The sequence below is a fragment of the Orycteropus afer genome, unplaced genomic scaffold (genome assembly GCF_000298275.1).
Source record: "Orycteropus afer afer isolate SDZICR_OR568_19922 unplaced genomic scaffold, OryAfe1.0 scaffold00036, whole genome shotgun sequence".
Lineage (NCBI taxonomy): Eukaryota > Metazoa > Chordata > Mammalia > Tubulidentata > Orycteropodidae > Orycteropus > Orycteropus afer.
In genome coordinates this window covers 14,907,528-14,932,199 of record NW_006921623.1, presented here as the reverse complement: position 1 = coordinate 14,932,199, position 24,672 = coordinate 14,907,528, and the positions used below count along the sequence as shown (strand labels likewise).

Genomic DNA, 24,672 nt, shown 5'->3' with positions numbered 1-24,672 from the left:
ATATGAGTATACATGTGAGTCTCTCCAGATGGAATACACAGAAATCAAATTGATTAGATCTGTGGAGAGAGATGATGGAGAAGCTCAATATCATCAGTCAGAACAAGGCCAGGGGCTGACTATGGAACAGACCATCAATTGCTCATATGTAAGTTCAAGATGAAGCAGAAGAAAATTAAAACTAGTCCAGGAGAGCCAAAATGTGGCATTGCATATATCCCACCTGAATTTAGAGGCCATCTAAATAATAGATTTGATGCATGAATACCAGTGGCCGAAGACCAGATGAGTTGTGGGATGACGTCAAGGACATCATACGTGAGGAAAGCAAAAGGCAATAAAAAAAGACAGGAGAGGAAGAAAAGACCAAAATGGATGTCAGATGGGACTCTGAAATTTGCTCTTGAATGGAGAGTAGCTAAAGCTAATGGAAGAAATGATGAAGTAAAAGAACTGAACAGAAGATTACAAAGGGCAGCTTGAGAAGACAAGGTAAAGTATTATAATGAAATGTACAAAGATCTGGAGTTAGAAAATAAAAAGAGATGAACATACTTAGCATTTCTCAGGCTAAAAGAACTGAAGAAAAAATTCCAGCTTTGAGTTGCAGTATTGAAGAATTCATCAAAAGAAGACAGAAGAAATACAGCATCACTGTACCAAAAAGAATTGGTTAATATTCAATCATTTCAGGAAGTGTTGTGCTTTGTTGTTGTTGTTATGTGCCGTCGAGTTGACCCCAACTCATAGCGACCCCTCCTTGGGTTTCCGAGGCAGTATCACTACGGAAGTAGGATTGTCCAACCTTCCTTCCGAGGAGTGGCTGGTGGGTTTGAACCGCCAGCCTTCTGGTTTGCAGTCAAGTGCTTTAGCCACTATGCTACCAGAGTATTGTGCTAGGAACAGGATATTCAATGGACAGCAAAAAAATATATAGTTCTGTGGGTATTGAGAAGTATACATGAGTAATCACCTTCACAAATAATAAAGTACCATGGATTATTTACAAATATAAAAATGATCAACATACTGGAAGGTCTAGAAGCATACATCTTTAAGTAGTTCATTTATTAGTTCTACAGATGTGTTTTGAATACCTATTGGGTGCTTCGTGTGCTGGATGTTGATGAGTACAAAGATAAATGAAACATGGTATTTTCCATCAAAGTGTCTTTTTATGAGGAAACGCACAAAATAATTACAGTTTGACCAGGCCTAAAGTTGTATATCAGCAGGGAACTGCCAGAAATTCAAACTGGATTCAGAAGAGGACATGGAACCAGGGATATCATTACCTTTATCAGACGGATCTTGACTAAAGCAAAGTATACTAAAAAGATGTTTATACCTGTGTTTCATTGACTATGCAGAGGCATTCGACTGTGTGGATCATAACAAATTATGGATAACATTGCCAAGAATAGGAATCCCAGAACACTTAATTGTACTCATGAGGAACCTATAATAGACCAAGGGGCAGCTGTTTGAACAGAACAAGGGGATACTGCTTGGCTTAAAATCAGGAAACATGTGCATCAGAGTTGTGTCCTTTTACCATACTTATTCAATATGTATGCTGAGCAAATAATCTGAGAAGGTGGACTGTATGGAGACGAGTGTGGAATCAAGATTGGAGGAAGACTCATAACACCCTGCAGTATGCAGACGACACAGCCTTGCTTGCTGAAAGCAAAGAGGGCAAGAAGCACTTACTGTTGAAGATCAAAGATTCCAGCCTTCAGTATGGATTTCACTTCAATGTAAAGAAAACAAGAATCCTCACAACTGGAGCAATAATCAACATCATGTTAAACAGAGAAAAGATTGAAATTGTCAAGAATTTCATTTTACTTGGATCCACAATCAACACCTATGGAAACAGCAGTCAAGAAATCAGACAACATATTGCATTGGGCAAATCTGCTGCAAAAGACCTCTTAAAAGTGTTAAAGAGCAAAAATGTCACTTGATACCTGATCCAAGCCATGGTATTTTCAGTTGCTTCATATGCATGTGAAAGCTGGACAATGAATAAGGAAGACCAAAGAAGACTTAATGCCTTTGAATTAGGGTGTTGGCAACAAATATTGAATATACCATGGATGGCAGGAAGAAGGACCACATCTATCTTGGAAGAAGTACAGCCAGAATGCTCCTTAGAAGCAAGGATGGTGAAACTTCATCTGTCATACTTTGGTCATGTTGTTAGGAGGAACCAGTCCCAGGAGAGGGACATGATGCTTGATAAAGTAGAGGGTCAGTGAAAAAGCAGCCCTGAACAAGGTGGATTGACACAGTGACTACAACAATGGGCTCAAACATAGCAATGATTGTGAGGATGGCTCAGGACCAGAAAATGCTTTGTTCTGTTGTACATAGGGTTACTATGAGCCAAAACCAATGTGACATCTAACAGGAACAATAACAAAGTTGAGGCTGGGTTATTGATTTTATATTGTTTTTCTATCATCTTTAAAAGAGATCAATAATTGTGTCTATTAAACAAAATTAGGTTGAAGAGCATATGTTTTTGGAAAGCTTGCTGGCACTGTACTAGGTGTTTTACATGTGTTAACTCATTTTCTCCTTACAACCTATCAACTGTATTTTAGGAGAGGAAGAAACAGACCCAACAAGATTGTGACTGCTCTATTTAGAAAGTAGCAGAACCAGGGTTTTACCTATGATTTTCTGACTCTATTGGCCATATTTCTACTTCTCCTCCATACTCCTTTTCTAAACCACATTCTGGTTCTGATGAACTCATTTGTTAGGAACAAGGCCTTAACCAGCATGAGAGCTGACCCATATTGCTCTTCCATTCCTCCTCTCATACCCCACTTCTACTGTAGCAGTTACAAGTTTGCTCAGCCCACTAAGACTGAGAGCTCCTTGAAAAGAGGTCTTTTTTAATCCTGGTGGCCACTGGCATCTAGTCAAATACTTACTGTGGAGTAAACAATAAAAGTACATTTTCTGGTTAATAAGCACTAAGAAGCAGTGATCCTCTCTCTCTCTCTCTCTCTCTCTCTATATATATATATATATGTGTGTGTGTGTGTGTGTGTGTGTGTGTGTGTGTGTGTGTTTTAATTATGACATCTGTAGGTCTATACCTGGCATCTGTGCCAGAATTTACATTGGTGGGACAATACAGAATGGAGAAGGAAATGTAGGAAGAAGGGTTGATTGAGAGAAACCTTTTATAATTGATCAAACTGTGAGCTGTTACATCTTTTCTCTTTTACCATGAAATAAGTCGTTAGGTTAAGTGGTATGAGAGTATGCTGACCAAAAACAAAGTGAGTGTCTTCTACATATCTTTTTTTCCTGTCTACTGCAATTTTTCCCATAAAACTCCTAATCTCTTCTTTAAGGAGCACTGGCGGCTCATTGGTTAAGTGGTTGCCTGCTAAGTAAAACTTCAGGAGTTTGAACCCACCAGCCACTCCACAGGAGAAAGATATGGCAGTCTACTTCTGTAAAGATTACAGCCTTGGAAACTCTATGGGGTATTTAGTTCTACTTTGTCCTACAGGGTTTCTATGAGTTGGAATCCACTCGATGACAAAAAGTTTTTAATCTCTTACTTATTTAGTCTAGTAGCATAGTGCCTAAAGCACTTGACTGCTAACCAGAAGTCTGGCAGTTCAAACCCACCAGCCACTCCTCAGAAGGAAGATGGGGCAATCTACTTCCATAGTGATACCACCTCAGAAACCCAAGGAGGGGTCGCTATGAGTCAGGTCCGACTCGATGGCACATAACAACAACAACTTATTTAGTCAACCCCCACATTTGTAACCACGTGCATCACAGGAAAAGTCATGGAACAAATCATGGCCTTGTGTACAATGAGAGTTCTGACTTCCACTGCCTTTTTCTTTGAACCTTCTACTGCAATTTAAAGCTTTTCCCTTTGCCACCTCTCTTACTTCTTGTCAAAGTCTCCCACCACCACAGGCACTAGTTAGCAGAAACAAATATAAAGAAAACAAACTTGGGGAGAACATCTACTGTCTCATATCTGAACCCAGCAAAGCTGCTTTGTTAGAATGGCGTTGTGCTGGGGACGTGCAGGCAGCTATGTTCATGGTGGTACTGCTGGTGGCTCCAGCTCAGCATTTGTTCAAGCATGTTTAGGTTTTATGCTGTTTCTTTTCTGGCTATTTCTAAAGCCTGTGCTATTGAATTTCTTCAAGGAAAAATAACTATTACTGGGGCTTGCAGATCACATTATATCCACTAACTGTAAATCACAATCTCTAGTTAAATGATTACATGTATCCAGTTCATGTTGTGAAAGCTCACATTTTATGAAAGTTGCTGTATGTGTTTTATATGCATTTATTCCTGAAATTTTACCCTTATTGTTCTGGCAGATCAGGAAATTTTACGTAAATTAGAGAAGGAGAAAATCCTGGTGTTCACGCCATCCCGGCGCGTGCAGGGGAGGCGAGTGGTGTGCTATGACGACCGGTTCATTGTGAAGCTGGCTTTTGAGTCGGATGGTATAATTGTATCCAATGACAACTACAGGGACCTGGCTAATGAAAAACCAGAATGGAAGAAGTTCATAGATGAGCGGTTATTAATGTATTCATTTGTCAATGACAAGTAAGTAAAACCATTTCCTTTTCAATGATATTATTCCTTCCCTGAAAATCTGTCTGCGGTAGCTACAGCAGATTGCCTCTTTTTGCAACTGACCAGGACTAAGATTTCCTCTAACACCTGATTTTCCCACTGATCCTCAGAGCAAGTCAAATAAACTGCCCAGTTGTGCCTCAGAAGTTCTCTCAGTGGCAGGTCCCTGCCCTTTCTTGTAAGTCCCTGACAGGCACCTTAGGCAGAGCAAGACTGCTGAGACTGTAATAGCTGACAGGGACAATTTCCATCTTCAGAGAATGAAGATTTTTAAAAAACACAGACATGGAAAATAGTTATATTAGGATTGTGGGAGTGAGTGAACTTTTTTCTTTTAATGTCATATTGGTTTATAAAAACTACTAAATACTACATTTTTTAAAAATGTAAAAAAATATTTTTTTGAAAAATCTTCAGCCACAAAAATGTTGGAAATCTACTTAAAGCTTTGCTAGCTTCCTAAATAAATGATTTTTGTTTGAGTTATATAGAAACTCTAGTCATAATTAGAGGCTACAAGTTGATAAAGGACAAATTATGTGAGCAAGCATAACCGGTGAAAAGAAATACAAATATGTAGGAAAATGTCCAACTGTTGCTAATCAGAAATGCAAACGAAATCTACAAAGAGTGTGTTTTTCACCTATTTAATTCCCAAAAGTATTTTTGTGTATACTTTATATTAGTACAAATGCAATGAAACTGATACATTTTTGTCATAGTTCATCAGAATCCTTCTCAACCCTAAAATCCCATTTCTAGGAATAAGGAAAAGAGAAAAATCAGAGATCATTACTGTATTATTTATAACTGCAAAATATATAATGCAAACTTAATATATAATAGAGAAATCAATTAAATTATGAAACATAGTCTCATGAAAATTATACAGCTGTTTAGAATTATTAAGGCTAATTATTATTATGGATATATTTATTTGTTAAAAGGACAAAGTATAAAATTATATTTATGTTTGCGTAAAGCCATGTAAAATATATATACATATGGAAAACTTCTAAAATATAACACAGACATGGAAAATGGTTATATTAGGATTGTGGGATTGAGTGAACTTTTTTCTTTTAACTTTTATGTCATATTGTTTTATAAAAACTATTAAATACTACAAGGGGCTCTGGTAGCATAGTGCCTAAGGCACTTGACTGCTAACCAGACGGCTGGTGGTTCAAACCCACCAGCCACTCCTCAGAAAGAAGGTTGGCAATCTACTTCCATAATGATATCGCCTGGAACACCAAGGAGGGGTCGCTATGAGTTGGGGCCAACTCAACAGCACATAACAACAACAACAACAACATTAAATACTACATTTGCTAAGTACTATTACTCAGTCATGTTAACAATCCTATGAAAATTTATATATTATTCACATAATATGTAAACACTTATTTCAAATTCAAACTACAACATAACCGGTATTAGAACTCTTCAGGCATAATCATGCATGCCAGGAATTCTTCTTGCCTTCCTTGAAGAATCCTTCCAAAGAATAAGTTTACTTTCTTAACACTTTTTCTATCTCAGCTAAGAATCACCTTAGTATAACGGACTAGGCTTTGGACTTGGACATAATTGCATGTTAACTATGCCATGTGACCTTAGATAAAAATTACTTAAAAGCACTCTACTGCTAACCTAAAGGCCACCATTTCAAACCTACAGCCACTCAGTGGGAGAAGGTGAGGCAGTGTGCTTCCATAAAAGCTTACAACTTTGGAAACTCTATGGGGGCAGTTCTACTCCTTCTCTAGGGCTGCTATGAGTCAGAACCAATTTGATGGCAGTGGATTTGGTTTGGGCTTGGGGTTTACATTAAAAACATTTGTTAATCTATCAAAGGGAGCTAAAGCATCATGGGAGTATTTTTAGGATAAAATGAGATGGTGTGTGTAAAGTATCTTGCACATAATGGGTATTTGGTAAGTTTTAGTCTTCCCATTAGTTTCCAACACCTCTGCCTCCTCTTCCTCAGCTGCCTCCTCACTCACTCACTCCTCATCTGCTTCATTCTATTTCACAAGATGTTGTTGTTGTTGTTGTTGTTGTTGTTGTTAAGTGCCATCAAGTCGGCCCTGTCTCATAATGACCTGTCCTTGGGTTTCCAAGGCGGTATCACTATGGAAGTAGATTGCCCAACCTTCCTTCCAAGGAGTGGCTGGTGATAGTGTTTATAAAATATTCTTTAAATGTCATTATGATTGTTTTCTAAAATCCTTACAAAATCCCAAAACTGAAAGGAAGAAAGAACTAATTAATATATGCTAGACTCAAAATTTGAAATAAAGCAAATACAAGTTCCGCTTCAAACATTTTAATTTTGCTTTCATTAAGAAAACAGAAGTTCAGTTACTGATTTTTTTTTTCTTTTTATCCTGTAAATGTTATTCAAATACTTGGATTAAAATTTCAAAAAATTACCTTAAAATGAGTAAATACTTGTACTCTGTATCTTAAGAATTCGGTTATCAACCTCCTACTTGAGAAACAATTTCTTATTATATCCATGACAGGTTCATGCCCCCTGATGATCCTCTTGGCAGACACGGCCCGAGCCTGGATAATTTTCTGAGGAAGAAACCTATTGTTCCTGAACACAAAAAGCAGCCTTGTCCATATGGTAACTTTCTTTATGAGTATTTAATAACATGGCTTTAGAACACAAGATATTGTTAAACGTTTGTTAATAAAAATAAACATTTTAAAGTTTGAATGGCACAGTATGTGGTTCTTTTGACTGTAATGAAAGTCTTAGGCATGAGAAAGAATTATTTAAACCTAGTTGCATTCAGTGCAAGTGGATTTCCCTGAATTAAAATACGGTTCCAAAAATTCAGTTAATACTATATGAAGTTAGTTTGCAGGTGGATAAAAACATGGGCTTCTTCCACCTAGAAACAAACCAGATGAGTGTGGTTTTGTGGTGTTACAGCAGCATGTGGTACTCATCAAAACACAATTGCCAACCTGATCATAAAGTCTCCTGGAAGAGAAGAGGCAGGTGTGAGTCAGGCACACAGGTTACTAGCCAGGAACTTTGGAGGTGATTATTAATCATTTAGCCAACTTTCTTACTGCTCTTGATAGAAAGGAATGGGAAGACTAAAGGTGATATTTTCAAAAGTAAGGAGCAGGGTAACACTTCGCATACCTCCTATTTCTCCCCTTGTTTCTTTCACATATTAAAATTAGTGTCAAACTGAAATTTTGAGGATCTGATGGTATACTTCTTTGCCTAATTAATTTTACTCTTCATAGGAAAGAAGTGTACCTATGGACACAAGTGCAAATATTACCATCCTGAAAGGGGCAGTCAGCCTCAGAGGTCAGTGGCTGATGAACTTCGTGCCATGTCTAGGAATACAGCAGTCAAAACTGCAAATGAAGGAGGATTGGTGAAAAGCAACAGTGTTCCCTGTAGCACTAAAGCTGATAGCACTTCTGATGTCAAACGAGGTGCTCCAAAGAGGCAATCAGATCCAAGCATAAGGACTCAAGTCTACCAAGACCTAGAGGAAAAGCTTCCCACCAAAAACAAATTGGAAACCAGGTCTGTACCTTCCTTAGTTAGTATACCGGCTACTTCTACTGCAAAACCCCAAAGCACTACATCTTTAAGCAATGGCCTTCCATCTGGAGTTCACTTCCCACCTCAGGATCAAAGACCACAGGGACAATATCCTCCAATGATGATGGCAACCAAAAATCATGGAACGCCAATGCCTTATGAACAGTACCCAAAATGTGACTCGCCTATTGACATTGGATATTATTCCATGTTGAATACATATTCAAATCTGAGTATCTCAGGCCCACGAAGTCCTGAAAGGCGTTTCTCCTTGGATACCGATTATAGGATAAGTTCTGTAGCTTCTGACTGCAGCAGTGAAGGAAGCATGAGCTGTGGGAGCAGTGATTCCTATGTGGGGTACAATGACCGCTCCTATGTCAGTTCTCCTGATCCACAACTAGAAGAGAATTTGAAGTGTCAACACATGCACCCTCACAGCCGCCTTAATTCCCAACCCTTCCTGCAGAATTTCCATGACCCCCTAACCAGAGTGCAAAGTTATAGTCATGAAGAACCAAAGTACCATCACAAGCCTCCACTTGCACACCTGGCTGTCCATCTGCAGCACCCGGCTGTGGGCGCCCGGTCCAGCTGTCCTGGTGATTACCCCTCTCCCCCAAGTTCAGCCCACTCTAAGGCACCACACCTGGGGAGGTCCTTAGTGGCCACAAGAATAGACAGCATTTCTGATTCTCGGCTCTATGACAGTTCACCTTCAAGACAAAGAAAGCCTTATTCCCGCCAGGAAGGGCTGGGAAGTTGGGACAGGCAGAGTTATGGGATTGATGCATATAGCTATCGGCAGACTTACTCGTTGCCTGATAACTCCACACAGCCGTGCTATGATCAGTTCACCTTCCAGAGCCTACCTGAACAGCCAGAACCTACTTGGCGAATACCATACTGCGGAATGCCACAAGAACCCCCAAGGTATCAAGACAACCGGGAAAAAATTTTTATCAACTTGTGCAACATCTTCCCGCCTGACCTTGTGAGAATTGTCATGAAAAGAAATCCTCACATGACAGATGCCCAGCAGCTAGCTGCAGCCATTTTAGTGGAGAAATCACAGCTGGGTTATTGAAAGATGATGCATCTTTGTGGTGTTTAGTAGTTTTTTGTTCAGCTCAAATGCTGAGGGAGGTTTGCTACAATAGCACATGTAATCTCCTTCTCAGCAAGGAGGTTATATAGTATCCATTTATGTGAAATACTGTATCATGGAACCTGTATGTATAGCCCCACATGGTGGAAGTATCACGGGATTGCTTTACATTCAAACTTTTTTTTAACATTTCCTTTTTAAAGCTATATTCTTGGCTGGAAATTTTTCCAGTTTGGTTTAATAGATGTATCTGTGATCTTTGATATTAATCTTTGGTGCATCAGGGGTTTATATGCAGCACTTTTTATCCTTGTTTCATGTTTTATTACCTTGGTGTTTATCTATCAATTGCAAGCAATTACAATACCTACAGAATGTTGAACATTTGACTAGACCTAGCAAACTATTTTTTCAAGCCAAGCTTAATTAGAATCTTTTACAACTTTTTAAGTTATTTTTATTTGGGGAAAGTGGGCTTCTCTGTGCTAGAATCATTATTTATAGAAACAAAGAAATACTACAGCACTGACTTTATATTTTAAACAAAATGTAAGTTACCAGTTTATGTTGAAATGGGTAACGATATGTACTAGAATGATTTACAAGATGGCACTTTTTATAGTTTTATTTTTGTTTGAATTTTTTTCTCTGTTACATAATTAGTTAATTTAATATGGTTGATTTAAAGGAAAGCAGATGCAATCAATGGAAAAAAATTTCCATTTTTTTATATGAATAAGGCAAAAGCCGTAACTGTTACTGTTTAGAGCTTTGTTATCCAGCTATTATGTGCTTCTAGGCAGTAGAAAGGGAAGTGAATTCTAGATTTTCATTAATTTGTCTTTTTAATGTGTTTGTCATTTTGTTTGGGGGCACAACAATACTGGATAAAATAACCCTTTTACAGTACTTGCCTATTTTTAACGAATCTAATTATTCTCAATGCAACTTTTATATTTAATATACTCTTCAGCTTTCCTGCTGTTTATCCAGGCTGGCCGGATATGGGTTTATGTGTTGAGGATATGCACCGTTTATTGATACTGCACTATAGACATGGTGAAGGAGGGGGTGTAAATGGTAACTTAAATTGTTTGTAAGATACTGTATATTTTCCATTTTCCTGAAGGTAGTTTTTTGGAGGCCTGTTATATTATTAAGGCCAGATTCTTGCCACAAATAGTGTAGATTTAGATACAGACTAAAGTCTGTTCTAGTATTAGTAAGGGATATTTCTGGTTGAAAGTCATGGGTTTTGCTAGATGTGAATACATTTCTGTGGGTTAGAACATAGATTTTGCAATCAGTGGCAGATAGTGGTGTGATTGACAGAACTTGGACTGTTACCTCCAGTTTTTGAATTTTACTTAGTGTAACAGCCTTATTAAGATCGGTTTCTGTAGTCAGCCTAGATGCCCCTGGTTATTCTGATTTTTCTACTTGCTACAGTGTAAAGCCCTGAAAAGCCAGAAAGTACCTTTTACTGTTGATACAAATTGTATCTTTTTAACTATAAGAACTATTTTGATTTGTAGATCTAGTTAAAACACAAATGTGTAACTATGATTAGACTTTTGGGCAACATTTTATCCCTTATTTAAATACAAATTTTTAAAGTAAAATTGAGGTCTAGACTAGGGTAGAAAATAAAAGTAACAATTTAGGTAAATAAAAGTGTCTGTCTTAGTTTTATATACTATATTAAACCATATTAAATAAATTTATTGGCATTTCATTTCTCTTAAAACTTATCTAGTGTGAACTTAAAATAAAGGTAAAATGCTGCCTGAAAATAATGTCCAAGCACCTTTGACTAGGATAACATTTTCACTACTTGTGTGACACTGTGTGTTGCATAAAGTAGGATTTGGGTATACAGTAAATGCTTCTAAAAGGCATTGTGCATATTGACATATCCAATAATCTGAACCGTGTTCAGCAAACTTAATTCAGGAAAGTGGTGTTCTACACAATTATCGCTGTTGTTTTTGCGGTGAGTACAGCACTCTTCTGTACCCAGATGTAGTACAGGTGATGCCACCCAAACCATTCTGAGTGGTGTCTGTCTGAGAGTGGCCCTACTCACTCGTGAAAATTGTTCTCCTTGATTTTGTTAGTCAATACCTGTAGAACAAGTTTAAATGTAGAGGCTAAACCAGTGCCAAATATAGGGTTACAAATGTGTAGTAACTTTTTTTTCAGTCATATTCTAAGAATTTTTTAAAATATAAACTCACACTTGTAAATTGTATAGGTTTTGCTTCTGATTTTTTCATTATAGCATTTTAATTATTTGAAAAGTCTGCCAAACTTGACCAAAGTCTTGTTTTAAGTCAAGTCTTAGGTGAATGTATATATCACATTTTTAATTTGGCCTTCCAGTGTTTTTAACTGATTGACTACATGTCAATTGCTTCATTGATGTTTAAACTATGGAGAAGTGTTGTAGCCTGCCACTGCCTATACTGCAGTGAATAGTTCTGAACTACACATACTGAAATCCTTCAGTAATAATTAATTTTGAGTTAAGAAATAGCAGCCTTTATATGGCAAAAGGACAATTTGTCCCTTTATTTTGAAGCACCAACGTTGCTTCCAGAGCTTTAGAATGAGATATTGGCAAATTGTATGTACAGCAAATTCTTAATTATCCAAAGCAATAAGTAAAGAGGGTCCTTCGTTAAATTAAATCCGTAGCTGATCCCAAACCTACACGTTAGCCAAAACTTTCTCCCTCATCAAATCTTTTACCATACTTGCTAATAAGTAACCAGAGAGAGATTGGTTAGTTAGTAGTGAAGTTTGCCAGATGTAGTCGACTGATAAAGAAAAACTCAGATTTGAATATTCTGCCCCTGAATAATTGGCAGTTGACTGTACTTACACAGTAATTAGCCAGCTCATTGTCTCTGTGTCTTAGAACAGAGAAACTAGTAGCCAACTGGCCAAATACTGGCCCTTAGTATATCCTTCTTCCTTGCATGTGATACCTAAATTTTCAATCTCGTTTTTATGATGTCGATATCCTGATAGAGTTTGTCATTGACCTAAACATTTAAAAGAAATGCACACCAGTATAAAAAGATTTGGTGGAACCTTGAGCTTTGTGTTTTTTATGAAAATTCATTTATGAGAATATATAATATAACTGAAAGAATGTTTTATATCTATCTATATGTATATAGAGAGATGTATATATAGACATAAATACATGCATAGTATTATGGAGTATTAAAAATGAGGCGGGGGAACTTTTGATGGCTGACTTCCTCATTGAACTATGTTTCTTTGAGATGTTGACAGCCAAGTCTGGGGTCTGGGTGACCAGTGATAAGATTTAGAACACTTGAATGGAATGCAACTCTTCACTGGTTTTCTTCCTGGTATTTTTAAATAATTATTTTAATAATTTTAATAGCACATGTAATTTTAAAAAAAACAAAAAAGCTTAAAGTAGTATTGATTATACAAATAATTATTTAGGTGTCTTTTATGGATGTATCTATGTGTATATAAACAGTAATATATTTATGAAACAGATAGGCTTTGGTTATGTTGTAGCTATTACTTTGTGATAGGTGTGTTGGGGGGACTATGGGATGGGTGTGTGTGTTGAAGACTCTCAAGCTCTTTCCCCCTGATTTAATGGTGTTGGCTCTAAAGCATATTTGGTTGTCATTACTCTTTTTGCTAGCACTTACTTATCCAGCTCCCTTATTCCAGATAAAATGAGATGTACTGTTTTCTGGCCATTCTCTTGGCATTTGGCTCATCCATTTGATTATCATACAACATCTGGAGAATTCCTAGGTGACTGAAATGAATCAGTTTATGGACAGAAATAATGCTTCCGTTCCAAGTAGATGAAAGATGAACACTCACCATTATGTTTCCCATGTATATACCAAAAAACAAAATGAAGTATGAAAGAGATGGGTTACACACATACATCAGAACAAGAGAAACCAAAGTATTAATAAAAGTAGAGAAACATGTGCATTATTTTAGATTGGTCTGGGAAAATCCCTATGGCAAAGGTTGGCAAACTTTTTCTAAAAGAAAGAACAGAAATAAATATTTCAGGCTTTGACATGGTCTCCAGAAACTACTCACCTCTGTTGCTATAGCACAAAAGCAGCAATAGGCAATATGTAAACGAATGGGTGTAGCTTTATTCCAATAAAACTTTATTTATGAAAACAAGCAGCAGGCCAGATTTGCTCTGTGGGCCACAGTCTGCTGACGCCTGCCCAAGAGGGAGAAAGATAGTCATATTCAGCAGCAAACCCTGATATATATATATATATATATATATATATATATATATGATTATAAGAAAGAATTTATTTTAGTTGCCATTAAAATAAATAATGGATGATCTTCAAAAGAAAATTGTGAAACACACATATTAAAACATTGAAATCCATGTATAGTTTTTACTTGGTCATACCTAGTATTTACTAGAGACATTTCTTGTGTTTAACCACAAAAAAGTATTCTGTAAAAAGATGTTTTAATAAGTATGATTTTGTTTTCCCATGAACTTTGCATTTCCATTGATAGATGGGAACCCTAACCTATCCTTTTTTTTTTTTTTTTTAATGGCCTCATGGACCAAAAATTCTGCTGTATTTTGAAAATTAGCACATAATTAATTTGCCACAAAAATATTTGAAAGACTCTATTGAGTACTGTTTTCTGCTGGTTTTGAGCTTCTAATGAATAACAAATATGCCATTCTTTGAAAATGGCTTTAAAGAAGATAAATGTATTGCAATTCCACATACTGTATGTAGCTTTATATGATTAAAAATTGTGAATAGTATAATTTTAGCTATGATGTGAGTGTATTTGTTGTGTTGTGACTATAAGAAACAAAATATCCTTGCTTTCTCTGTCTAAATCTTTAATACAGACTTTTTAGACACTGGTGAATGATATTCTTAATACAATCATGTATCATTTTAAACTCATTGGAAACACACATTGCTGAACACGTTCATTCTCAGTGCTTTATAAATTATGTTACATCAATAACATTACCATAAGAACATTAAATTGTTTTGAACATTACCATCTACTTAAATACTTATACTTTAAAAAAAAATACAACTCTTTTTAAAGTGCTTATTTGAAATGTTTACTTAATTATTTTTTTTTTTTCTTTAATGGTGTCTGCTAACCTGCTTATTACTTCTGTCACAGTAATACTGTTATGACTTAGAAGTGGATTTTTCCCTAAGGTCCTTACTCTTTCTGATTCAAAAGCTATGAAAGATTTTGACCACAAGACAGTAGAAAATGCCTGCGCATGTTTTAATCCAGTTTTCCCAAACTGGGAAAGTTTCACATTTTAAATCATGTACCTGATTTTCCAATTTTCTGTCCAAGTATTTCACAGAAATAACAAATGTAGTTCATTAAAGCTTTTGCCCCCTTTCCTAAAGCAGCTTATGTGTCAAGAGAAAAAGACATTGGAGAAAAATGATTTTTATTTTAAAAAATCTATTTTAGATGTCCTTCAGTTCTTTGAAATTGTAAATTTCCTACTTAACAGGAAATACCCACAAACACACAAACTTCCATAGAGTCTACCAGATCACTGACTTTATCTTTTTCTTTTAAGTTTTTTCTCCCAAATCATAGTTGTATACTGTTAGTAGGATGTCTGATTTGATCCACAGCTTTTTTTACAGGACAAGTAAAGCTAAGTATCTGGTTAGAGCAACCATCTGATAACCTGGTGTGATTTGACTTATCCTCTGTTCTGTATGTTTCTGTAAAGGAAGTTCTACGACTCCAAAAAGCAGTGCTTTAGACCTGCTGGAAATCCATGTCAAAACTCCTATGTGATTCTGCCACTGAAGAAAAAAATTAAAGTATTCATTTTTCTTGTGGTGGTTCGTTTTTGTTTCTTGAAGAAATGGACCTCATATAGCAGTACCAATGCTAGAAAATGAAAGCAGCATCCTTCCCCAGGCCTTGCCTGCACCTGGAGCTTAAGGACATGTTGAGTGTTCTAGCAGATAAGCACAGGTTCAGTATCACTGTAAGTGTTGGAGCCATAAAACGTCATGTGAAAAAGTGAAATTAAATGCTGAAAACAACTAGTCATACCCTAAGGCATGGTGAGAGTGATTTTTTTTTTTCCTAATCTGTCACTGTTTCTGGTGATTTGGGATATCATATGGCATCTGGCTGAGACAGTGATTGTTAATAGGGACCATGTCCAGTGAGTTTATAAGAAATGCTGATGATATTGGCAGTGTCTTTCCTAATTATGATGACTACTAAACAGAAGGTTGGCGATTCAAACCCACCAGCCGTTCCTCGGAAGGAAGGCTGGGCAATCCAATTCCATAGAGATACTGCTTCGGAAACCCAAGGAGGGGTCGCTATGAGTCGGAAATGACTCGACAGCTCATAACAACAACCACCACCAAGCAATTGGGAGCTCTGGTGGCGTAGTGCCTAAGGCACTTGACTGCTAACCAGAAGGCTGGCAGTTCAAACTCACCAGCAACTTCTTGGAAGGAAGGTTGGGCAATCTACTTCTGTGGTGATGTTGTTGTTGTTATTTGCCGTCGAGTAGGCCCCGACTCATAGCGACCCCTTCTTGGGTTTCCGAGGCAGTATCACTACGGAAGTAGGATTGCCCAACCTTCCTTCCGAGGAGTGGCTGGTGGGTTTGAACCACCAGCCTTCTGGTTAGCAGTCAAGTGCCTTAGGCCCTATGCTACCAGAGCTCCTCAGAAACTCAAGGAGGGGTTGCTTTGAGTCAGATCCGACTCCCCGGCAGTGAGTTTGGTTTGGTTTTGGTTTTACCAAGCAATTAGTATTGAAAAGATTTATACCAATGGAATAGTACTTACAGGTACTGTGCCTTTGGCCATCTTTGAGCATGTATGTGCTTGAAGCCTGACAGGCCCTGGGGGTGCAGAGAAAAGGGTGGGGAAGGGAAGCCCATCCCTTCGAGGAGCTCACCTGTGTGTGACTGGACTGGAATATACAAAAGTCCACTTAGTCAACAAAGAAAGGTTTTCAAAAATAGACTAAACAAATCCTAATGAACAGAAATGGCAATCTGTGTCTCTCTGATAGTCCAGGCTGATAAACTTAGATTCCTCGATGTGGGAAATGCTCTGCTTCTGAGAAAAACCTCCACAGACATGGGAGAGATTGTAGACAGCTTTCAGGTATTCAAGGAGCTCTGGTGGTGCAGTGGTTAAAGCATTTGGGTGCTAACTAAAAGGCCAATGGTTTGAACCCACCTGAGGCAGTCTGCTTCTGTAAAAATTTGCAGCCTTGGAAATCCATCGGAGGTCACTATGAGTCAGAATTGACTTGATGGCAGTGAGGTTTTTCAGGTATTCAGGGGGTGCTGTTTGAATCCCAGACCTGCATGTATTACTCTTACATACACACAACATGTAGAAATGGGCATATTGCCTTTCAGAGTCTTTTCAAACTCAGTTATAAAATGGTATTAAAACCTGTTTCATAGATGTGTTGTCATAAATAGTGGGCACAATGCCAACTCAAGGACAGATGCAAATAAACACATAGTGGGCAGTGCAGCATCCACCTCGTTCTTATTGAAACGAAATAAGAACCTTTACCCTTGCTGTTCTAGGGACCCAAGGAGCCCTGGTGGAACAGTTGTAAAGGGCTTGGCTTCTAACTGGAATGTCAGTGGTACAAATCCACCAGCTGGTCCGTGGAAGAAAGACGTGGTGGTCTGCTTCTGTAAAGATTGCAGCCTTGGAAACCCAATGGGGCAGTTTCTACTCTGTCCCATAGGGTCTCTGAGTCAGAACCATCAACTTGGCAGTGGGGTTTTAGAAAACAATGTCTTCCTAACCCAATTGTTCTAACAAGTTTCTATTAATAATTACCCAAGTTTCAGATTTTGCTTTGAGGCTGCTACTATCACCTTGTTTTGTTTTGTTGGTCTTTCCCTTCATCCAAATCACTTTCCCTCCCTACTACCACCTCTTCTGAGTGATAAGTTTTTTGTTATAGATCTTCCTAATTTTCTGCATTTCTCCTTACATGAATCAAGCTTTATGTTTTACTAATGCCTTTCACACACACACACACCATAATCCTCCAGGTTCATTTTTATGACCTTTCAGGAATTGAAAATGCTGCATTTCAGTTATAGTCACAATGTCATAATGATCAGCATTTAAAATACTCCTGTTTCATGTCAGTTGTCTTAGCTTCATAGAACTCCGTGACAAAATACCACAAAGTGGGCTTCTTTAAAGAATAGAAACTCTTTCACAGTGCTGGAGGCAAAATGTCTAAATTCAGAGCCTTGGGAAAGCTGTGCTGTCTCTGTAGGCTGTAAGGGAAAATTCTTCCTTTTCTCTTTGCCTTTCTGGCAGCCCCAGGTATTTCTAGGCATTCCATGGCTTGTGGATGGATCCTCTCAGTCTGTCTGGCCCCTGTGTGTGACTCTGTTTCCATATCTGTTCTCCCCTTTTATACAACAGCATTTAGAATGGATTAAGACTAGGACCCTCTCCACTTCACCACATCCTTATTTAATTTAGCCTCATTAACATAATGAAAGAAGACCCTGTTTCCAAACAAGGCCTCATTCACAAATACAAAGGTTGGGATTTCAACATGTAGTTTTACAGGACACAATTCAGTCCATAACATCAGTGCGTATTTTATTGCATCTGGCAGATTTGAGGAGCTCTGGTAGCATAGTGCCTAAGGCACTTGACTGCTAACCAGAAGGCTGGTGGTTCAAACTCACCAGCCACTTGGAAAGAAGATTGGGCAATCTACTTCCGTAGTGATACTGCCTCGGAAACCCAAGGAGGGGTCACTATGAGTCAAGGCCTACTCGACAGCACGTAACAACAACAGCAGCAGATTTTTACCCTTCATTGCTTTTTAGACCTTTGGTTTTATTATTTTATCCTAATATTGTTATTTATCAGTGTCACATCATTCTTTTCTCCACATAATTGTCCTGAACTTTTTAACTAAGATCTTGTGGGCGTTGACAATTTATTTTCTCTCTGGCAGCAGATTTGCTCATTGCTATTCAGTGATAGCTGCTGAAGGAGCCCTGTTGGTGCAATTGTTAAACGCTTGACTGCTGATCGAGAGGTCAGCAGTTCTGTGGGACAAAGATGTGGCAGTCTGGTTCCATAAAGATTTACAACATTGGAAACTCTGTGTGGCAGTTCTACATTGTCATATAGGATCACTATGAACAGAATTGGCAACAGGTTGGTTTGGGTTTTGGTGGTGTTTTTTTTTTCCTTTTTGTAGGTAGCCAAAGGCAGCTTTAGGTGGCAGAGGGTTCCCCAGCACCTGCCCCTGCTGAGCTGAGTCTAGGAGAACATTAGATGAGGCTCCAGTGTGACCTAGACCTAGTGCTTTATGCTTCCATTGGCTGGTACCCTCACCTAAAGAGATACTGTTCATACAAATTTACGAATTAAGTAATGTTTGGAAAGGTGAGAGTTATAAGAAAGCAACTATAATTGTGAGCTTATCCAAATAAACGCAAAACCTCTGCACCTCACAAGCTGAAGGTGTGAGCTGTTAGCACTTGGACCTCAGCCGTGGATATTGTTTGATGGTCAACAGTGTTCAACAGTTTTGCTGGTTTGCTTTGGTTTATTAAAAGCATTAAAAGAATTTTAAAGAAATCTTTTAAAGTTTTAAAGGTTTTTATCTTAAAAGATTTTTTAAATAACTTAAAAAAAAAAAATACACATTTTCTTCTCTAGGTCTAGTCGTCAGCCTGACACAGAGGACAGACTCTAGTGGCTAACCCTACTCCACCCAACCCACCAGCTGCTGTCAACTCAGTTCTGACTCATAGCAACCCCTCCTTGGGTTTCCGAGGCGGTATCACTATGGAAGTAGACTGCCCAGTTTTCCTTCCAAGGAGTGGCTGGTGGGTTTGAACCACCAGCCTTCTGGTTAGCAGTTAAATGCTTTAGGATTTTTTTTCAGATGTTCTCAGAACCTTCTCTCTACTAGTTATGCTGTGGAAGAATTTTAATTCTAACAATGTAATTTGATATATTCAGTTGTTGAAGTCTACTTTGGGAAATCAGGAGTGGTGCTTTAACCTCGAAGACCATGATGTATTTTCATACTGTACAATAGAGCAGGTTAGGAGTCAGAGAGCTTCCCAGCTCTGTGCACTTCTGGGGAGGACTCAGATCTGTTCCAGTTGCAAGGCTGCATTCCTAGTGGGTCTGAATGGAGGCCAAACCATGAGCTTTTCCTGTCTGGATGTTGAGATACTTTTCCTGTCTGGATGTTGAGATACTTGCTAGAGAATCTCCAAGAATCGATCCTGCACTCACTAGCTTTGAACTGAAACAAGCTGCCTAAGAAGCCTACTCTGCCTGGCCTTCTCTTTGCACAGGTGGAACTGTGGCCTAAGAGCAAGCCAGAAGCTGAGCAGTGGGGAAAATAGTCTTGATAAGAAACCCATGGTTACTTGGCGATAAACTAACCCAGGTAGTGTTTGAGCACTTTGCACCTATGTGAAATAATATGTCACGATAAAAATGTCACTTGTCTTCCAGGAAGAGTTCTCAGGTCCAATCTACCTGGCCTAAGGCTCACAATGACAGCTCTGGCCCAAGACTCAAGCCAGATGTCCAGCTCAAGTGCTCAAGCAAGGTCCTGCTACCTTTCTAATAAGAAAAGCTAGAGGGCCCTGTGCAGGAAGGAGGCTGGCTACTTTAGACCCTGGGCTCCCACCTTCACTCCCTGCATTCTCTGTAGTCTTGGAGAGAAAAAGACAGTACATTTATTTCTAATTTTTCCAGTCATGCACAGAGTCCTTCTCGGGTGTCTTTTGAAAAGCCCCATTCAGCTTTCAGATTCTTGACAATGCCCACCGCAAACACAACACCTTTTATGTTGAAGCAGCTGCCATTTGCATTTCTTATGCTTTTCCATTTGCACAAATTCAGCATGAGACTAGAAATAGAAAAGTTTAATTAGATGGTCAAATAGATTCCTTTCCCAGTTTCCCAGGAGAACTCAGTGAGGAACAGAATACATACTGAAGAGTAGGAAAGACAACGGCTAAGTGCAACTCTCAGTCACCAAATCCCTAGCCGTCCTTTCCCTGCTCTCATCCAGAGGCCTCTGCAGGCCTCGGTTGGTACACACTGGTCAACCACAGCACCTCACGGGCCCACCAGCACCACAGCCGCTCAAGTCCAAGCCACAGCTTCTTCACATCTCAGTCTTCAAAGATCTTTTCTCTCCCCCTCCCCACTCTCCAAGGATGCAATTATCATTCATTTAAATAATTGTTTCAAATATGCATGTGAAAAGATTGAGGATGATGGCAAACACAATTTGGTAACTACATGAAAAGCTATTCGATAAACTCCGAGGAGATTTATGAGTTTACTGTGTATGTTACCAAATTAACAAGACTAGGACAAAGCACATTGTGCCAGCCTGAATGCAACAACATTAAAATGCTGCAAAATTCTAAAGGAAGGAGCGGAGCAAAAGGCATTTTCTAGTCCCAGCTCAACTTCATTAACTCTGTGGAGCAGAGGGAGGAGGGGATCTGGGAAGAGGCTCAAATGGGGACTGGAGGAGGCTACTAGCCCAAGGGGCAGTGAAGGAAGGTTCAGGTTCACCAGGATCTTAGAAGTCTCTATAGCCTCCTGTCTGGCTGCAGCACACCCAGCTCGTGCCTTCACTTGTCCCATCCCCTCTTCCTGGTTCAGAGTCATCCCAAAAGGTAAAGATTCCTGGCTCTGCCTCCTCACCCTCACCAACCAGAGGTCAACTGGGAACATTGAGATCATCCAGTTGGCAGTGATTGAGGAGATGGGGAAAGGGGAGGATGGCAATTAACTTTGAAAGGTTCTCTTCTAACAAGAATTTGATTTACAACCTTCTAATACCACTTTCCAGATTGGTAGCAGGAAATTCCAAGTGTTACTTAATATCTTCCTTTCATCTGGTTAACAAAAAAAAAAAAAAAAAACTCACTGCTGTCAAGTCGATTTCTACTCATAGTGACCCCTCCTTGGTTTTCCGAGGTGGTATCTCTATGGAAGTAGATTACCCAATCTTCTGAGGAGTGGCTGATGGGTTTGAACCGCCAGCCTTCTGGTTAGCAGTCAAATGCCTTAGGCATTGTGCTACCAGAGCTCCTAAATTCTTTTTAATGTTGTTGCTGTTAAGTGCCGTCTTATAACGACCCCTCCTTGGGTTTCCAAGGCAGTATCACTACAGAAGTAGATTGCCCAACCTTCCTTCCAAGGAGTGGCTGATGGGTTTGAACCGCCAGCCTTCTGGTTAGCAGGCAAGTTCCTTAGGCACTACGCTACCAGAGCTCTGCAGGGAATATTCTAATCTAGCCACAAGTCCTTGTTATGTTGTTGAAAAAATATAAGGCTTTAGAACAGTTGGGTCACAGCTTGTTCTCCCCAGACTCCTAAGGGAGACAACGGTGGTGAGTGCATTTCCTGGTTTCTTGCCTATCTTGCTGCTCTGTTTGTTCATCTAAACAGATAGCAAAATCACTGAACTGTTTTTCTGAATCCTCCTTCTTAACCTGAAGGCAATAGCCCAGCCTTCACACGGAAGTTGGTTCTATCCTAGTCTGCCCAGTGTCAAAATGACACCTTTACCTCCCCTTCTGCCACCCAGTAAGCTTTGCCTGAACAGGCCTTCTGAGAAACCCAGTTTCCTCCCAGAGAAAATGAAATGCTTTTTGAGAGACACTGGCCCTTTTAGGTTGTAAAGCAGATAGTTGTGCTCCACATTAATACTGCACATAGGGCCTTGGGGACAAAAGTAAGAAAGTACTAACCATGAGAAGAGATGGATGGAGAAAACTGAGGGCTCAGAAGAATTGTTTTCCTCACCTCCAACCATTGGCAGTGGGACTGGTGAGGTGCCAACTAGTCTCTGGCCTGAACAATAGCAGTGCTGACTCCTGTTGATGAAGGAGAGGTAGCAGGCAAGTGGGAAGAGTGTGTGAACTCTCGAGACTGACAGACCCGGTTGCCAAACTGGTGCCCATTGCTGCACTATACAATCTTGAATGGGTCCCTTAATCTTGAAGCTCTATTAAAAAGAAGGATAGGTTTCACACACCTCATGGTGTTGTCAACATTCAGTAATTAGACACAATATCTGTGTAGAACATCCTGCACTAAAGCCTGGGACATAATAACCAAAAAAAAAAAAAAAAACCACAAGAAACCAAATCCACTGGAGTCAAGCCAGTTCCAACTCATCATGGAGCAAAGTAGAATTGTCCCATGGCCATAAATCTTTACAGAAGCAGACTGTCTCAATTTTGTGGTGGGTTTAGCAGCCAGGTGCTTTAAGTACTGTGTCACTGGGGCTCCTTGGGACATAACCAACAAAAGCAAACCCACTGCCATCTATTTCAACCCATAGCAACCCCCATTGGGTCTCCAAGGCTGTAAATCTTTATAGAAATAGATCATCTCATCTTCTTCCCATGGAGCACCTGGTGGGTTTGAACCATCAACCTTCTGGTTAGCAGCCAAACGTCTTACCCATTATGCCACCAGAGCTCCTTAACAGGTGCTGAAAAACATAAGTTCTCTTTCCAGTTAAAGATGTGAGCCTTGTCCCCAGTTCTTTCCTCCCCCTCACACTGCACATTCAAGAATTCAGCTCCACTCAGCCCTCTTAACAGATTTCACATTTACTACCTTCTTTCCGCCCCCATTGCTTAGGCTCAGGCCTTCTTATTACAACAACATTCTACCAAGTTTCTCTCCTGCTTTTCCCTCCTTCATATGTTGCTTCCACCCTCTAGTGACTGGAGTTAAGCTTCTAACGATGCACTTCTTAGAAGCCTTTGAAGCATCACACACACACACTGCCTGTTTGTCAAGCCAAACTTCATTATTATAATATTCAAAGCCCACCCTAGTCTGGAGCATCATTTGCCCTCTACACTCACTGAAGACTCTCAACCCCTGACCTTTCCCAATGTATGTCCAGCATACATACATGCCTCCAGGGTTTCTATGCCTATGGTAACCTCTGCAACGAATAAGCCAAAAAGTCTGAGGGAACAGTCCCCACAAGACTGCCCTTACTTCATTCAGACCAGCTGACTGCAAGTTTAAAAAAAAAAAAAAAAATCAAACTCATTGCCAGCGATTAAATTCTGACTCAAAAAACAACAACAACAACCAAACTCATTGTCCCTGAGTTGATTTCAATTCATAGCAACCCCTGTTGGTTCTTCCTCTAAGGCTGTAAATCTTTACAGAAGCAGCAGATTGCCTCACCTTTCTTCTGCAGAGTGGCTGGTGAATTCGAACCATGGACCTTTTGGTTAGCAGCCAAATGCTTCAACCACTATCCCACCAGAGTTCCCTGGCTATAAGTTCAAACCTAAATAAATAAACTCACTGCCATTGATTCAATTCTGACAGTGACCCCCATTGGGTTTCCAAGGCTGTAAATCTTTACAGAACTTGATTGCTCAATCTTTCTTCCATGGAGCAGCTTGTGGGTTTGAATAGCCAAACTTCTGGTTAGCAGCCAAATGCCTTAACCACTATGCCACCAGAGTTCCTGGGCTGTAAATTCAGTGGTGCCCCAAACAACTCTCAGCTTTGATAATCTGCTAGGACAACTCACATGACTCAGGAAGCACTATACTTAATGTATTATGGTTTTATTAGAGTGAAAGGATACAAATTAGAACTGGCCAAAGCAAAAGACCATGGAGCAAAGTCTAAGGGGGGTCCAAACACAGAACTTGTGGTTGCTATCTCCCTTGGCGTCCCAGACAGTGTTTCCTTCTCCTGGTTAGAGTGTGATAATACTCGAAGAATATTGCCAACATGGGAAGCTCAACTGAGCCTTTGGCCTCCAGAGTTTTGATTGGGGCTTGATCACATACTGTCCACGTGGCTGACTTTTAGTCTCCAGCCCCACCTACAGGCCTAATGACTTTAGTCTCCAGTTGCTGTAGAGGTGGGAACTGAGAAGACATGACCCAAAGCCCCCATCATAAATCCTATTGTCAGACTGTCCAGTGGCCAAAGCCCCCAGCCAAACAAAGACATTCCTATCAGACAGGACATCCCAGGGGCCTAGAGATCACCTGCCAGGAGCTGAGAGCAAAGGCCAGATCTCTCCTGAACCTATTTGCCATCAAGTTGTTTCTTACTCATGGTGACCCCATGTGTGTCAGGGTAGAACTATGCTCCATATTTCCAATGGCTGATTTTTATTTTGTTTTCAGTGGCTGGTTTTTCAGAAGTACCACCAGGCTTTGCTTCTGAGACACCTCTGGTTAGCAGCCAAGCTC

The 24,672-nt window shown here is 39.4% G+C and overlaps 1 protein-coding gene across 1 annotated transcript in view; it reads left to right on the top strand.

Annotated features, from left to right (window-relative positions):
- Nucleotides 1–9,320, top strand: part of ZC3H12C (zinc finger CCCH-type containing 12C) — a 40,224-nt gene extending 30,904 nt beyond the window's left edge. Inside the window, exons 4-6 of the mRNA XM_007936573.2 lie at nt 4,383–4,617; nt 7,179–7,285; nt 7,924–9,320. Coding sequence (XP_007934764.1) covers nt 4,383–4,617; nt 7,179–7,285; nt 7,924–9,320 — 1,739 coding nt within the window. The remainder of the gene's footprint in view (nt 1–4,382; nt 4,618–7,178; nt 7,286–7,923) is intronic.
- Nucleotides 9,321–24,672: the final 15,352 nt, after the last annotated feature.